Below are 18630 nucleotides of genomic sequence, written 5' to 3'. Positions count from 1 at the left end.
CTTCATACCAGGACATGGACAGCCGGCACAGATCAGGAATAGGACATTGACCCCCCCAAGCCATTTCTGACACTTTTTGTTTCCATGTAACAATCAGTATTTTTGCTAGAAATTGTCTTTGAACCCGCAGTGCGCATGCGCTGGGCCGGGACAGGTTATGTGCTGACCGCGTTCTGCATGTCCTCCACCATCTGAGATAAATGAAGCAAGTGGGGCAGAGGAGGGGTCTTGGAAACAGCAGCACTAGCTGGGGGAACACAAGATGTACAGTCGGTGCTAATGGTGAAAAAGAAGCCCACACAGCAGCCTCGGTCAGACCGCCAGTCCCCTCTTCTGCAGTGAACTCCTCCAGCCAAGATGGTGCCGGTGCACAAGGCCACAACACACAGAAGCCCACCACTGCAGCAGCCCTCACCTCCACCACTGCAGCAGCCCTCACTTCCACCACAGACAGCTTCTCAGGAGGACACACTCGGAGACCCATTTTCCTTAGTCCCAGGATGAGCCCCAGCAGACATCACCAGGTGAACAACGACAATTCTCTCCATATCTTGGATCACCTGGGGGGGTATTGGTAGTGCAGCCTCCCCAGGGTCCTCCACCGTGTCAAAACACAAATGCAGATAAAAAAATTTGATAAAAAGATACAGCTGTGTACGTATAAGTAAGCAATAAATGTCATTAAATATATATATATATATATATATATATACATACAGTTGTGCTCAAAAGTTTGCATCCCCTGGCAGAAATTGTGACATTTTGGCATTGATATTGAAATACGACTGATCTGCTCTTTTATTGAAGGATGATGATCACATGAAGCCATTTATTATCCAATAGTTGTTTGGCTCCTTTAGAAATCATAATGACAACAGAAATGACCCAGATCAAAAGTCTCCGCCCCCCAGATCAGAAGTCTCCGCCCCCTGGAATGTTTGGCCTCGGTACAGACACACGAGGTGACACACACGGGTTAAAATTCTAATTGGAGCTTAATGTCCCACATCTGTGGCTTTGTAAATTGCAATTAGTGTCAGTGTATAAATAGTCAATGAGTTTGTTAGCTCTTCCGTGGAAGCACTGACTAGGCTAGATACTGAGCCATGGGGATCAGAAAGGAACTATCAAAATTCCAGCGTAACAAGGTAATGGAACTTTATAAAGATGGAAAAGGACATAAAAAAGATGTCCAAAGCCATGAATATGCCAGTCATCACTTCCACTAAGAAGTAGAAAATTCAGGGACCTTTTGATACCAAGCCAAGGTCAGGTACACCAAGAAAGATTGCAGCCACAACTGACAGAATAATTGTTCAGGATACAAAGGGAAACCCACAGGTAACCACAAGAAAAATCCAGGCTGCTCTGGAAAAAGACAGTGCGGTTGTTTTGAAGGTGGTTAGCACTTCTGCCTGGCAGTACTATGGTCGCCGATTCAAAACCCAACCACGGCACCACCTGCCTGGAGTTTGCATGTTCTCTCTGTGTCTGCGTGGGTTTCCTCCGGGTACTCCGGTTTCCTCACACCCTCCAAAGACATGCTGGTAGGTGAATTGGATCATGTCTGAATTGTCCCTAGTATGTGTATGTATGAATGTAAGTTAGGGACCTTAGATTGTACATCCTTCGAGGGTTAGGGACTGATGTGAATGTACAATATATATGTAAAGTGCTGTGTAAATTGACGGCGCTATATAAGTACCTGAAATAAATAAATGACAAGGATGTAATGGTCACAGAGGAATGGTGGTGGAGATCTCTCAAAGTAAGAACACTTCCTTGAATGGTTCTATAAATAAAGAATGAATCCTGGAGGGAATAAAGCTGTAAAGCAATAAATAATATATAAACTGGGCCATCCACTTCATCCATAAAGACATTGTGATTGAAGATCTTCTAGATCACATAGAAGGAGGACTCATCCATGATTTCATACATTTGTTTGGAAGGATAGAACAATCCTCAGAAGGGAACATGTAGGATGACAGGAAAGGCTCCTGACTGGTGAGATCCTCCAAACATAATGATGACATCCATGAACTGGAGCGAGCTCGTTGGGGTGATAAAGCCAATCTGGAAACACTGTGTAGACGTTCTCCAAGAACTCAGCACACTCCAGGTGTGGAGAAAGTCTCCAGGTGGGTTTAGCCTGTCATTTATCATAGGTAGAAATGTCCACACATGGACTTCCACAGGGACCCCCCAGACTACATATAGAACCTGTACAGTGTCCCCAGGTCTCCAGGTGGGTTTAGCCTGTCATTTATCATAGGTAGACATGTCCACACATGGACTTCCACAGGGACCCCCAGACTACATATAGAACTTTGAGATACCTGTAACATGGAACAGGATTTGGTGTTGCTGGAAGACTGGTCAGAGCAGTGGAAATTGCAATTCAATGTTTCTGAATGGTGGGCTGGGGATGGGTAGCGGGTACAAAGCTCCCTGGGATGGGCACACTTTCAGGGACAGATACCAGTCCAGTGATGTGGTGTCACACAGTGCAGTGTTTATTGGTGCTGATTACAGGTGCTGTACAATGTTCCACAAAGTAACGGCAAAAACCAAGTAATTGGGCAACACTATTGGACAAGGAGTCATAAAACAAAATAGAAGCCATCTAAGAATGGCCATGTCCTGCAAACAAAAAGCAGAACCTTCCTTGGCACTATAGGAGGTCTGTCCAAAATTGTGCAACTCTAACATCTCTACTGGCTGACCTTACAAAAGGGAAAGACTTGGTAATGGTAAGATGGTACCCAGTGTCAGAAGAGTCTTCCCAAGTCCTGAAGAGGGCCCCCTTGTGCACACCCAGTACTGTACACCCCTGATTTTTCTAAGGATTTATGTGGTTCAAACAGATGCATATGATGTTGGTATTGGGGCAATGTTGTCACAGGTACACAATGGGGAAGAACACCCTGTAGTGTACCTGAGCAGAAAACAAACGTAATGAACATGGAAAGAAATATGCAGTAACTGAAAAGAAATGTTCAGCCATAAAGTGGTCCTTGGATGCTCTAAGATACTATTTGTTAGGGTGAGTTTGACCTGATAGCTGACCATGATCCCCTCAATGGATGGCCCAAAAGAAGGAGACAAATAGACGGGTGAACTGGTGGTTTTTGGCTCCTCAAGATTATCCCTTCATGGTAAAACACAGACCAGGGGCTAAGATGGGAAATGTAGATGCCGGTCCCGGGTTCACTCCTGTTGGGCCACAGCTGTGCCAACCCTGGGGATGAAACAAGGGGGATATGTAGCAGAGTGTCTCAGAGGGAGCCGGGAAAATCCTCTTCTGGGTTCACACATCTCCCAGGCTCCTCTCATACACTTCTAGGGATCTCTGATCCTTGGTCCAGCTCAGGTTTCACGCCTCTCCCTGGGTGTAATTTATACTCACCAGAAACATGCTGTCAGAGCTCTCATACCTGGGAACAGACAAGTCATGTCTGGGAGAGATGGAAGGTTGGTGGAAGCTGTAAAACTGCATCTTTGGAGACTGACAAGCACTAGGCTTGCTCACCCTGATAGGACAAGAAATGGCCGCTGCCCCAGTCTATAACTGGCCTCCCCAGCAAGGAGCACTTGAACGGGCAACGCATGTCACACAACAAAAGAGAAAAGTTCCCGGCTCAACTTGCCAGCCAGCCTGCAAACAAACCAAATTACCCCGTCTAACAGTATGCGTTAAAAACGGGTTTAATGTATAGACCAAGGGCGGGGGGACCTGAGGGAGCCCACCCCTCTTTAACCACTTCCCGACCGGCCGTTGTATATAAACGGCCGGACGGTGGCAGTACAGGGTCGGGTGGCCGTTTATGAACGGCCTCCCCGCACCCTGCTTGTGCGCGCTCCCTGGGAGCGCGCAGCACTGCGATCCGGTGCCCGCTGTGTCCTCCGGACACAGTGAAACACCGATCGTCGGACGGGACCTCTGTACGAGGACCCGATCATGTGATCACTGATTGGCCAATCAGTGATCACATGCAAAGTAGTAAGCAAGATGTCACTTCTGACATCATTGCTTACTATGTGTGAAATCTGTGAATGATCACTGAGGTCACATGGTACAGGGCTATTCACAACAGCCTTGTACCATGTGACAACCTGTGACCAATCACAGCTCACTCAGTATTTCTCAATGAGTGCAGGAATGCACACAGAGAGAAAGAGAAATGATTGCTTTTACATCCTATATGGGTATAAAAGCAATCAGTAAAAAAAAAAAAAAAAATCATCACCCCCCACAAGTAGTACAGTGTCACCATGGTGACACTACTGCTAGGGTGACAGTATGTAAAAAAAAATAAAAAATAATAATATAAAAAAATTAAATAAAAATGTAAAAAAAATGTTTAAAAATTATAATTTTTGGTTATAAACTTTTTTTTTTTGTGTTTTTGCTAAAAAGATAACGGAATACATTTTGGCAAAGATTTATGATGAAATATTATTAATTTGCAAAATTTTATAAAAAAAACACTTTTGTTCAAAATATTTGGACTTTTTCATTACATAGCAAAAAAAATAAAAATCCCAGTGGTGAATAAATACCACCAAAATAAAGCTTTATCTGTCTAAAAAAAATGGTAAAAAATTAATTTGGGTACAGTGTTGCATGACTGCGTAATTGTCATTCAAAGTGTGATAGCGCTGAAAGCTGAAAATTGCCCTGGTCAGGAAGGGGGTAAAAGTGTCCGGTCTGGAAGTGGTTAAAGGTACAGGAGCGCACCGGACACCCAGCGTATAACACAATGGCAGCCAAGGTGTCCAGTGTGTCTCCTCCCCAACAATTCAACAGAACAAAGAATGGCCACTGCCCAAGTTTTGCCATAAAACCTTCCTTGAAGAGAGAATCCAAGACCACCTGGAAATGGGGCAAGTGAGATTCCCATTCAGTGCTATGTATCACTATGTCATCCAGATAGACTGTCACTGAAGTAAGCTTTCTGAAGTCATTACAGAACCTCAAAGTACCGTCTGGTTTTGGGACTAAAATGATAGGACTAGACCAGTCACTATTAGACCCCTCAATGATGTCTAGCTCCAGCATCCTCTTGACTTTGTCACTGATGTCCTTTCTCCTGGCTTCAGGAATCGGTATGGTTTGAGTTTGTCACGGACTCCAGGTTCAGTAATAATATCATCCTAAACCACTGAAGTCATACCAGGTAGCTCTGAAAATGTGTCTCTGCTCCTTATCAGGAACTCTCTAGCTCCCTGCTTTTGGGAATGAGACAGTCTGTCTGGAATTGTGACTTCAGAGACTAGAGGGGACTCAGTACTCCCAGGAGTTCCAGGGGCAGACCCCACAGTCAGAGCCACCCTATCCTTCCAGGGGTATAACAGGTGTACATGGTATATCTGCTCAGGATTTCTATTATCCGGTTCATATACTTTGTAATTCCCCAACTCTTTTAACCACTTCAAAGGACCCTTTTACTTAGCCAGGAACTTGCTTTCAACAGTGGGAACCAACACCAGGACCCGGTCACCAGATGAGAAAACCCCATTGTATATTCTTTGTTGGGCTTCCTGGGTGTGAACTTCGTGTTCTTCTACAATAGACGTGATCGCTGTAATCCTGTCCTGCATATGAGAGATATGCTCAATGACACTTTTGTGGGGTGTCTGCTCCCCCTCCCAGGTTTCCTTGGCTATGTCTAGGAGCTCCCGAGGATGATTCCCATAGAGTAACTCGAATGGAGAGTGCCCCTTAGAGGACTGGGGAAGCTCCACCAGGCCATCAGTTATAGGGTGTGTCAGGGATAAAAACACGCCCACAGCGACTAGATAACCGAGGCGTGCACATGTGTGACTGGGGTACAGAGGGAGTGAGGGGGACTCTGAGCATATAAGACTGGTCATGATACAGGTTCACAGCCCGCACTACCCCTGGTCACCACTAGAGGGAGACTCTCCTATCCAGCTGGCTGACCACACACAGGCAGATATGAATCTTACATACAATCTTGTGCACTCTAAGGGTTGGGGAGCAGTCTAGCAATTGGCACACCCTTCTAGGATTCCTCCAGCTATCTTACAAGCTATCACCCCGATGTTAATCACTCTTCCACTGTCCACACACCCCCCACACCAGACACCACAAACGGTAGCCTGCCACCACCCAACAGTTTGTCGGCAGACTGATCTTCTGGGCCAGCACAAACAGATCTCCATCTGGCAGATCTGCTACTTTACAATCTCCATGCAATCTGCCAACACACAGTGCAATTGCATACACATTGGCAATGAACTTAGACCAAAAGTGGGAGATTTATGCACACCCCCAGATTTATATGGCACATGTACTGGTGGTCCAATCAGAACCCTCCAGCCCAGCAGTGCACACCCCCAGATTTATATGACACACGTACTGGTGGTCCAATCAGAACCCTCCAGCCCAGCAGTGCACACCCCCAGATTAATATGACACGTGTACTGGTGGTCCAATCAGAACCCTCCAGGCCCCAGCAGTGCACACCCCCAGATTAATATGACACATGTACTGTTGGTCCAATCAGAACCCTCCAGGCCCAGCAGTGCACACCCCCAGTTTAATATGACACATGTACTGGTGGTCCAATCAGAGCCCTCCAGGCCCCAGCAGTGCCCCCAGCCCTGAATTCTCACCAATGGAACTCTCCAGTGAAATCTCCTCTCATCAATTACTAGCCGGATTCTCTCTATTACCTCCTGTATGTACAAAACTCCCCCATATCTCTCCCCTCCTCACCATCCACTAGAAATTGGAGGAATTGTTTCTTCTTCCTGAAATCCAGACCTAGAGAGGAATAGAAAAGAACCAACAAACCCCACAAAGTCTTTTTATAGAGATTTATTCCATCAAATCCAAACTATTCTACACATATTTATTCCATGGAATATGAAGAGATTTTTCTATCAATAATCCCATCAAATCTGCGTGTTTATTGGACTTTATTCCCAGCAATAATCAATCAGGAATCCATGCCAGCAATCATCAGATCAATAGGAATGTTTCCAATATCCAGTGATCACGGTTTGATCCTCCAACATAACCAGTGCACAGAATGATAAATCTATCCCATGAAATGGATCTTATTGATTGGTTGATGTAATTTATTGATCTATTGATTCCCTTCTATGATAGAATATATTGATTTCTCCATGTATTGATCATCCTCTCCATATATCTCTTCACCTTGTGTAACATCATACAAATCCTGAATGCTATAAATCTCAGTCCTGTCCATGAATTGTATGTGACTCGGGTCTTTATAATACCATATACTGGACTGTTACTTCATTCCCTATTTTTATATCGTCTTCTTACACCTGTCCTGATGAAGTGACACTTTGAAGCCATGAAACGCGTTGATGGTGTATTTTACATTCACTTGTCCAGTAAACTCCGACCTTCTGAAGAAAACATTTCAGAGTTTCCTCCTTTACTATGGGCTCCTCTGCTGACCTCATCCTCATTTTTTCTTGGGGTGAAAGTTCTCCACCGGGATCCAAATCCTGCTTAGTATATGATGATCTGGAATCACCGCTCTCTGCCCTGCCCCCCCCCCCACATTCACTGGGCTGTGGAGGGGGAGAGGGAGGGTGCGGCTGGTCCAGACTCTGATCTCGGGATCTTTCCCCAGACTGGACCGGCTGAGTGACGTCAGCTGACAGCGGGCTTCACCTGAAAACGGGTCACAGGAGTTCAGAATGAACTGCACTCCTCTGATCCACAGGAGAAGTACAGACAAAAGAGCTTTGCCTGAACTTCTCCTTCAAAGAATATGTTCCTCCAACATGTCCTATTCCTGATCTGTGCCGGCTGTCCCATGTCCTGGTATGAAGACGTCTCCTCTCCTCTCTGTATTGCTTCCTTTGTGTGAGATCCCCGGTGATCCTGCCAGTCCCTCTGATTTCCTATTAAACCTGACCACACTAGGCATGAGAGATCAGCGTGGTCAGTTCTCTAACTGTGCTGGGAGCTCAGTCTGCTCTCCTCCAATCATGAGACTTGTCCTGACATCCCCCCTACCCGCACAGCCATTCACTGGGAAGACCAGTGAACTGAAAATAAGTGATCACATGAATAGTAGTAATTAGAATGTCACTTCCTGATATCATTGCTGACTATCAGTGAAATCTGTGAATGATCACCGAGGTCACATGGTACAGGGCTATTCACAACAGACTTGTACCATGTGACAAGCTGAGACCAATCACAGCTCTCACAGTATTTCTCAATGGCTGCAGGAATGCAGCCGGAAAGAAGGAGAAATTATTGATTTTACAACCTTTATGGGTATAAAAAAACATAATAATATAAAAAAAAAAATGTAATTTTTTTTAATTATATCTTTTGGTTATAAACTAATTTTGGTTATTTTTTTTTAATAAAAAGATATCTGAATACATTTTGGCCGATTTATTAAGAAAGATTATTTATTTGCAAAATTTTATAAGGAAAACACTTTTTATAAAAATCTTTTGGACATTTTCATTTATATAGCAAGAAAAAAAAAAATTCCAGCAATAATTAAATACCACCAAAATAAAGTTTTATGGGTCTCAGAGTGCGGGAGTGTGACCTCAGAGTGCGGGAGTGTGACCTCAGGGTGCGGGAGTGTGACCTCAGGGATTAGTATGGAGCTGTGTCTGATGAAGGAAACCAAGGGCTCTATTTATAGAACATTCATTGGACCAATGAGACAATCATTCCTCCAGCTGTGACAACATCAGGCCCTATGTTAAGTAACACAGTGATTTCCTATGATCGCCGGCTCCATCTAGTGGCCACAATGAGGTGATTTTTCTGAAATCTCTCCATCAGTAAAACTAGCCCAATATGATATTATGGCCACTAGATGGAGCCAATGATCATAAGAAATCAAATAAGGCCAAAACTCCTCCTAGCTGGAGAATGCTGGTCACATCAGTTCAACATTGTTCTCCATAGACCTCCAAGTGTTTGTGAAATCTCCCACCACAAAATGTACTCAGCCAATCACAGGTCAGGACTCCATTTTTATTCTTCTCCTGCTATCAAAGGCCAACCCGGTCCCACACTTCATCCATGTCTTTGGGGACCTCTGATCTCCTTATGAACTGTTTCTTCCATGATGAAGATCAGTCATGGAGTATATCTGAGGTGTATATCAGGGTGTGCTTCTTCCCCACATGAGAGCTGGGATGTCCAGCAACATTCATCTAGAAGACATTTCCCGCACTCAAGGCACTAATACACCTCCAGGGTTGTGTGGGACCCCTGATGTACAGGAAGACAGGACTTCAGTGAGGAACATTTCCCTCACTCAGGATAGGAAAGAGGCTTCTCCCCCGTGTGAGATCTCTGATGTTTGTAAAGATTGGACTTTTCAAAAAAACATTTCCAGCACTCAGGACAGGAATACAGCTTTTTCCTTTTGTGAAACCTTTGATGCATGACAAGATCTGCTTGTTTTACAAAACATTTCCCGCACTCAGAACAGAAAAGTGACTACTTCCCTGTGTGCAATCTCTGATGTGTGTAAAGATAGGACTTCTGTGAAAAACATTTCCCACACTCAGGACAGGAATATGGCTTCTCCCCCGTGTGCAATCTCTGATGTGTGTGAAGACTGGACTTCTGTGAAAAACATTTTCCGCACTCAGGACAGGAATACGGTTTCTCCCCCATGTGAGATCTCTGATGGCTGTAAAGACTTGACTTCTGTGAAAAACATTTCCCGCACTCAGGACAAGAATACGGCTTCTCCCCTGTGTGAGATCTCTGATGATTATGAAGACCGGACTTCTGTGAAAAACATTTCCCACACTCAGGACAAGAATACGGCTTCTCCCCCGTGTGAGATCTGTGATGTTTGTGCACACTTGACTTCTGTGAAAAACATTTCCCGCACTCAGGACAAGAATATGGTTTTTCCCCCGTGTGAGATCTCTGATGCTTCTGCAGCCTGGACTTCTCTGAAAAACATTTCCCACACTCAGAACAGGAATATGGCTTCTCCTCTGTGTGAAATTTTTGGTGTCTGTAAAGATAGGACTTCAATGAAAAACATTTCCCGCACTCAGGACAAGAATACGGCTTCTGCCCCATGTGAGATGTCTGATGCCTGGAAAGATGGGACTTCAGTGAAAAACATTTCCCGCAATCAGGACAGGAAAATGGCTTCTCCCCCGTATGAGATCTCTGATGTTTGTGCAGACTGGACTTCTGTGAAAAACATTTCCCACACTCAGGACAAGAATACGGCTTCTCCCCTGTGTGAGATCTCTGATGTTTGTGCAGACTGGACTTTTGTGAAAAACATTTCCCACACTCAGGACAAGAATACGGCTTCTCCCCTGTGTGACATGTCTGATGCCTGGAAAGATGAGACTTCACTGAAAAACATTTACCGCACTCAGGACAGGAAAATGGCTTCTCCCCCTTGAGAGATTTCTGATGTTTGTGCAGACTGGACTTCTCTGGAAAACATTTTCCACACTCAGGATAGGAAGATAGCTTCTCCCCTGTGTGAGATCTCTGATGTCTGTAAAGACTGGACTTCACTGAAAAACATTTCCCGCACTCAGGACAGGAATACGGCTTCTCTCCTGTGTGAGATCGTATATGCATTTTAAGACGGTATTCATGATGGAAACATTTCCCGCACTCAGTACAGGAGAACCTCTTCCCTGTTGGAAGGCCGGCCCGGTCCCGCACAGTCTGAGGTTCCTCAGGATACGAGAACTCAGATGGTCCATCTACACTGGGTGGTGCCGGATGGACATTGGAGGGAGCCGGGTTTTCTCCTGGACTATACTGTATGATGTCCTCATCTTCTACTTTCCAGTCTGGAGACAAAGTGAGACAATCCTCGGAGGTTTTCCTCATCTCCCGGCCATGGACTAATATACAAAGACAAAGAGGATTACTAGACAGGAGCTGATTGGTTCAAATCCCCCCAAATGTCAGGACAGGACAGATCCCCCCAAATGTCAGGATGGTACAAATCCCCCTGTAAGGGAAAAATGTCTTATAAACTGGCATCCATTGTGTTTAATGCCTCCATTGTAGATGTGGGAACAAGTTAGTTTGGTGTTTATATGTCACTTGTAACAACTGTTTGTTTCATGAATTCAGTTCCCATTCTGTAGAAATGGAACTGCCTTATATGGGGGTCTTTAGTCAAATATGGTAGTTATCTTTCTTGATAAGAGTGCAATATATCGTTGGTCATTACAATATTTTGTTGGTCATTACAATATTTCGCTGGTCATTACAATATTTCGCTGGTCATTACAATATATTATTGGTCATTACAATATATCATTGGTCATTACAATATTTCGTTGGTCATTACAATATATCGTTGGTCATTACAATATTTCGCTGGTCATTACAATACATCATTGGTCATTACAATATATCGTTGGTCATTCTGCATTTGTAAAACCTGCTCGCACGCATTAAACGTTCAGAGATTTAGTTTGCACACTTCGGTGTCCGGAGCTTTATTCCTCCTGAGCTCAGAGGGCAGAAATTACCGAAGACATTTAAAGGGCTACAGACATAGGTTGAATCCTTACAATCTGGTGTCAGAAGTCGGGATTAAAGGCGAGGCTGGTCAGGTAAGCTGAGCTATTTTGTCTTAGTTTTGCCGGATCAAATCCCCTTTAAAGACCCCGGGACAGCAGCCAGAGTTTCCATGTGAGATTGTTGGATCTCACGGAGAGTCCTTGAGGTGGGTCCTCAAAGGAAATTCAGAGGTTTTGGAAGCCTCTGGGGAAAATTGCCTCGGCAGATGTATTGTGAATTCACAGGAGTCCTCGGTTATTTCTGCCATTTTAGAAGTAGAAGTGCCTATTTGCTGTGTGTTATGGAACTGCTATGTAGTATTTGTGTTTCTTCAGAACAGGTTTATTACAAGGATTTGTACTTTTAGGGGTTAAACTCCTGAACTGTGGAGAAGGCTTTGCTGGCATGACAACCTCTCCGCTTCAGGGAATAAGTACTGATATTGTAATCATTTATTGCTTTGTCTAACAGCTGTTTCCTCTTCCAGTATGGGAAAGATCCAAAGTAAGGGATCTCTGCCAAAAATTCCAAGGCTTCCGCATAAAGTGTTAAGTGATATTGCTGAGAAAAAGAAAGAAAGACAAGAGAATCCGGAATGGTCTAGGCTAACTTGTAAAGAATATGTGATCAGAGTATCACCGTGGGGCGATTACTATGTGGTTCCTTTCACAGACAATATTGCAGAATGGTCCCTGGATATGAAAAGCAGTGGTCCCTTTCCTAGAGATGGGTCTAATGATAAGATTCATATGGACATGATAAGAGGACTGTGTTTAGGAGATAAGACATCTTTTTCTTGGTTTTCAACTTGCCCAAGCTGGGACTATAAATACATGAAATCTGCGGGTATTCACTGGATCAGATATGTGTCTAGTTACTCTCCAGAGCCAAGGAATTTTAATCTCCACTCTTTAACCCCCAGCATCTGCCCCGCCAACTTCTACACAAGTATATCCAGCATTACCAAAGACAGAGGATGATGATTTCAGATAGACCACTACAGCCTCCCATAGAACAAGCAGTGGAGATACAGAGTCCGGATAGTACAGTCTGGGAGGAGGAGGGAGGGGCTGTAGGAGGAATAGAGGAAGGAGACAGATCAGATGGCAGCCCCGAGGAAGAGAGGAAGGAGACAGATCAGATGACAGACCCGAGGAAGAGAGGAAGGAGACAGATCAGATGGCAGTCCCGAGGAAGAGAGGAAGGAGACAGATCAGATGGCAGTCCTGAGGAAGAGGAAGGAGACAGATCAGATGGCAGTCCCGAGGAAGAGAGGAAGGAGACAGATCAGATGGCAGTCCAGAGGAAGGAGACAGATCAGATGGCAGTCCAGAGGAAGAGAGGAAGGAGACAGATCAGATGGCAGTCCCTAGAAAGAGAGGAAGGAGACAGAACAGACGGAGGTCCCGAGGAAGAAAGGAAGGAGACAGAACAGACGGCAGTCCTGAGGAAGAGGAAGGAGACAGATCAGATGGCAGTCCCGAGGAAGAGAGGAAGGAGACAGATCAGATGGCAGTCCCTAGAAAGAGAGGAAGGAGACAGAACAGACGGAGGTCCCGAGGAAGAGAGGAAGGAGACAGAACAGACGGCAGTCCTGAGGAAGAGGAAGGAGACAGATCAGATGGCAGTCCCGAGGAAGAGAGGAAGGAGACAGATCAGATGGCGGTCCCGAGGAAGAGAGGAAGAAGACAGATCAGATGGCGGTCCCGAGGAAGGAAGGAGACAGATCAGATGGCGGCCCCAAGGAAGAGAGGAAGGAGACAGATCAGATGGCAATCCCAAGGAAGAGAGGAAGGAGACAGATCAGATGGCGGTCCCGAGGAAGAGGAAGGAGACAGATCAGATGGCAGTCCTGAGGAAGAGAGGAAGAAGACAGATCAGATGGCAGTCCCTAGAAAGAGAGGAAGGAGAAAGAACAGATGGCGGTCCCGAGGAAGAGAGGAAGAAGACAGATCAGATGGCAGTCCCAAGGAAGAGAGGAAGGAGACAGATCAAATGGCAGTCCCGAGGAAGAGGAAGGAGACAGATCAGATGGCAGTCCCGAGGAAGAGAGGAAGGAGACAGATCAGATGGCAGCCCTTAGAAAGAGAGGAAGGAGACAGAACAGACGGCGGTCCCGAGGAAGAGAGGAAAGAGAGAGATCAGATAGCAGTCCTGAGGAAGAGGAAGGAGACAGATCAGATCACAGTCCCAAGGAAGAGAGGAAGGAGACAGATCAGATGGCAGTCCCGAGGAAGAGAGGAAGGAGACAGATCAGATGGCGGTCCCGAGGAAGAGAGGAAGCAGACAGATCAGATGGCAGTCCCAAGGAAGGAAGGAGACAGATCAGATGGCGGCCCCAAAAAAGAGAGGAAGAAGACAGATCAGATGGCAATCCCAAGGAAGAGAGGAAGGAGACAGATCAGATGGCTGTCCCGAGGAAGAGGAAGGAGAAAGATCAGATGGCAGTCCTGAGGAAGAGAGGAAGGAGACAGATCAGATGGCAGTCCTGAGGAAGAGAGGAAGAAGACAGATCAGATGGCAGTCCCTAGAAAGAGAGGAAGGAGACAGAACAGACGGCGGTCCCGAGGAAGAGAGGAAGGAGACAGATCAGACGGCAGTCCTGAGGAAGAGGAAGGAGACAGATCAGATGACAGTCGCGAGGAAGAGAGGAAGGAGACAGATCAGATGGTGGTCCCGAGGAAGAAGACAGATCAGATGGCGGTCCTGAGGAAGAGAGGAAAGAGACAGATCAGATGGTGGTCCCGAGGAAGGAGACAGATCAGATGGCGGTCCCGAGGAAGAGAGGAAGGAGACAGATCAGATGGCGGTCCCGAGGAAGAGGAAGGAGACAGATCAGAGGGCGGTCCCAAGGAAGAGAGGAAGGAGACAGATCAGATGGTGGTCCCGAGGAAGGAGACAGATCAGATGGCGGTCCCAAGAAAGAGAGGAAGGAGACAGATCAGATGGCAGTCTCAAGGAAGGAGGCAGGAGACAGATCACATGGCAGTCCCAAAGAAGAGAGGAAGGAGACAGATCAGATGGCAGTCCTGAGTGGTAAATTACCAGAATTACACAGAGTCCACTAACCATTACACTTACATCTACAAAGAGGACTGCAGCCCCCAATGACAGGACTTTGAAAAGCAATGTAAAGGAAAAGTGAAAGAGGGACAAAATTTAACTTTCCCATATATTGTGATAGGAAATTATATCGTAATTAAACCCATGGATGTGACCGAATGAATGACATCATAAAGAATAGTCCAGACCCCAGAAAGAATCCAACTGCCTGCATAAATTATTTAAAGAGAGCCACCCGAGGCAGACAGTGTTCACAACAGGACATGAAATTAATAATTGATGGAATTTTACGATATGACATGGACTCGGGTTTGACTGGACAAAGGTGTCTACCATACATGTTTTGGTTCATCCTGGAACCCTGGCAGCCACTCATACATGGCTGAAAGAAGACACTCAGAAAAAAGTATGGGAAGAGGTGACAGCCGAGATGGAGAGAATATGGGAAAGTAGGAAATCGTTAGCAACTGTTGTTACTTGTAAGCAAGGGACAAAAGAGACGGTGACAGAGCATGGGAAAAGATTGAGGAAAGTTTGGAAGGAAGAAGCTGGGATGGATATGGTTAGTGCAGAAATGGGCATTATATATATATATCCAAACCTTGATGGCAGGATTCACACCTGAAATTACACTGTTAATAAGACAGCTTATTTCAGACTGGATAGAGATGGATGCAAGTACGTTTGAAAAGCAAGTGATGGAGAAAGACGCCACTGGATGTTTTGAGGTTCCTAAATCCACCAACAAAGCACATTTTCAGGGATTACAACATAGTTACAATCCCAGAGAAAGAGGTAGAAATGGAAACAGGGAGAGAGAAGGATATAAAGGTAGAGGAGGTGGGAGACCCAAAGATGACAGGTGTTTTATATGTGGACAGGAAGGTCATTGGAAGAAGGATTGCCCACAACTTAGAGGGAACAAATCCATACCACAGGAGACAAAGTGCAGAAATCCACCCGTCAAGTACCCGATCAGTTGGTAGAACCAAGGTCCACAATAGGGCTGTCCCAAAGGCAATAGCTCCCTCACATGTCCAGTTGTCTCACATACTCCTGAACAGGAACCTTTAATGGTTCTAACAGTAGCAGGAAAAATATTAGCGTTTGTAGTTGACACGGGTTCACCTCGTTCAGTTAAAAAGGAAGAAAATGATGTGGAACCTCTCTTTTTATGTGAACCTTCGATGGCAATTAGTGGAGCAGTTCTCCCAACTTTTAAGACTCCCCTTTGCTTGTGCAAGGGGACCCTGACAAAAGAGGGAGGAATAGATTATTTGGCATGAATTTACTGTAATCCCTGATTGCCCAGATAGTCTGTTAGGAAGAGATTTACTTAGTAAAATGAATGTTATCATGGCAGTCAATGAAGAAGGTATATTTATGATTACACCTTTTTTGGCATTACCCCAACTGACTGCTAGCCATGATCAGCTTCCCCAAATTACACTAATGGTCAATGGCACAAAAATGGATTTCTTAATTGACACGGGAGCTAACAGGTCCAGTTTAAGGGAGGATCATTGTGAGGGAACAAGAGTAGAATGTGAACCTTCAATTGGTATCACTGGGACATGTGCCAAAACCTGGGAGACTCCCCCTTTGTGTGTTTCTGATTCTCACGGGAAAAGTTCCATAGTGAAACATTCTTTCAAGATCATATCAGGATGCCCTGTGAATTTGCTAGGCAGAGATCTGTTGGGAAAATTCAAGGCCACACTCAGGATAAGTGAGAAGGGAGGGGTGCACATGGAGTCATCTCACTGTTTTGTGGGCATGGAAGATTTAGACAAGTGAAGCCTGAAGTCTGGGCCAACAGTAAGCTACATGTAGGGTATATTCCCTGTACACCTTACAAGGCCAGACCTAAACCTGGAGTTGGTCCAGTGTACCAAAAGCAGTATCCTTTGTCACAAGAAAAGATTGATGGTATATGGAATAGTAGAGAATAGTAGATGGTATATGGAATAGTAGAGAATAGTAGATAGAGGATGGAATAGTAGAGAAGCTCCTCAAGGAAAGTGTTTTGAAACCTATGGTTTCCCCATACAACACCCCAGTAAATCCAGTGAAGAGATTGATGGTACTTACCGTTTAGTGTAAGATCTCAGAGCCATTCACAATCTCATTATTCCAATTGCACCCATTGCCCCAGATGTGCCCTCATTGATTACCTCCATTCCACATGATACGCAGTGTTATACTGTGATTGATTTAAGCAATGCATTTTTTTTCCATCCCAATTGACAAATAGACAAAACTACTGTTAAGTTTTACTCTGGCCAACAAACAGTTAACCTGGGCCAGATTGCCCCAAGGCTATGTGGATTCTCAGGCTGTATATTCCATGGCCCTCCAAGAATCCTTAAAGGGTTGGGCACCCGCCATGGTTCCACGTTACTTCAGTATGTGGATGACTTGTTACTTTGTTCACTCAACAGGGAGTCTTGTAGGCAGGACAGTATATCTCTGTTAAATTTTCTGAGTACAGAGGGACACAAGGTGGCAAGGCATAAGGTACAATATTGTCAAACTTTGGTGGATTACTTGGGTTTCACTCTGTCACAAGGCACCAGAATGGTGAGCCAGTCCAGGATCCAAGCCATTACGAATCTGCCCCACCCAAAAACTAAAAAGTAACTGCTCTCTTTCCTTGGCATAGTCAACTATTGTCTCTAATGGATACCTGACTGCTCCCATTATGACAACATAGTCAGGCAGCACACTAAGGCTGAGGGCTTCAGACCTTATTAAGTGGGATGAAGAATCCACCAATGCCTACCAAGCCTTGAGGTCCTCATTAGTTTCCTCTCCTGCTCTGGGTTTAGTGAATTACAATATTGATTTTCAAGTGTATGCTCATGACAATTGTAAAACCATGGTGGCTGTGGTCACTCAGGATCATGGAGGACACGAGGCCAGTAGCCTATTTTTCAAAAGTAGTGCCAAGTCCGGAGCAGGACCTTGTGAAAGTCCCCAACACTTTTGAATGGCCTTTTCCTGACAATCCTCTCCAGGCTGCGGTCATCCCTGCTGCTTGTGCACCTTTTTCTTCCACACTTTTCCCTTCCACATAACTTTCTATTAATGCTTTGATACAGCACTTTGGGAACATCCAACTTCTTCTGCAATTCCCTTTTGAGGCTTTCCCTCCTTATGGAGGGTGTCAGTGATGGTGTCAGGTCAGCAGTCTTTCCCATGATTGTGATTCCTACTGAACCAGACTGAGAGACCATATAAAGGCTCAGGAACCCTTTGCAGGTGTTATGGCTGAATGAGCTGATTAGAGTGGGACACTTTGAGCCGAGTTCAAGATAGTTCAAGGCGTGATTTTTCATCATTGTGATGATTATGGCTTACAGCTCATGAAAACCCCAAATCCACAAACTCATAAAATGAGAATATTGTGAAAAGGTGGAATAATCTCGGCTCAAAGTGTCCCACTCTAATCAGCTCATTCAGCCATAACACCTGCAAAGGGTTCCTGAGCCTTTAAATGGTCTCTCAGTCTGGTTCAGTAGGAATCACAATCATGGGAAAGACTGCTGACCTGACACCATCACTGACACCCTCCATAAGGAGGGAAAGCCTGAAAAGGTAATTGCAGAAGAAGTTGGATGTTCCCAAAGTGCTGTATCAAAGCACATTAATAGAAAGTTATGTGGAAGGGAAAAGTGTGGAAGAAATAGGTGCACAAGCAGCAGGGATGACCGCAGCCGGAAGAGGATTGTCAGGAAAAGGCAATTCAAAAGTATTGGGGACTTTCACAAGGAGTGGACTGAGGCTGGAGTCAGTGCATCAAGAGCCACCACACACAGACGGATCCTGGACATGGGCTTCAAATGTCATATTCCTCTTGTCAAGCCGCTCCTGAACAACAAACAACGTCAGAAGCGTCTTACCTGGGCTAAAGAAAAACAGACCTGGTCTGCTGCTCAGTGGTCCAAAGTCCTCTTTTCTGATGAGAGCAAGTTTTGCATGTCATTTGGAAACCAAGGACCCCAAGTATGGAG

At 45.1% G+C, this 18630-nt stretch overlaps 1 protein-coding gene across 1 annotated transcript in view; it reads right to left on the bottom strand.

Moving 5' to 3' along the window:
• The window catches only part of LOC149445490 (uncharacterized), an 82564-nt gene extending 65767 nt beyond the window's left edge, over positions 1-16797 (bottom strand). Inside the window, 4 exon segments of the mRNA XM_089653783.1 lie at positions 3410-3533; positions 9306-10740; positions 11968-12115; positions 16792-16797. Coding sequence (XP_089509909.1) covers positions 3410-3533; positions 9306-10740; positions 11968-12115; positions 16792-16797 — 1713 coding nt within the window.
• Between the last annotated feature and the right edge of the window lie 1833 nt (positions 16798-18630).

The sequence above is a fragment of the Staurois parvus genome, unplaced genomic scaffold (genome assembly GCF_062004578.1).
Source record: "Staurois parvus isolate SC_StPar_1 unplaced genomic scaffold, SC_StPar_1.0 ptg000720l, whole genome shotgun sequence".
Classification (NCBI taxonomy): Eukaryota; Metazoa; Chordata; class Amphibia; order Anura; family Ranidae; genus Staurois; species Staurois parvus.
This window is presented reverse-complemented; position numbering and strand designations above follow the sequence as displayed.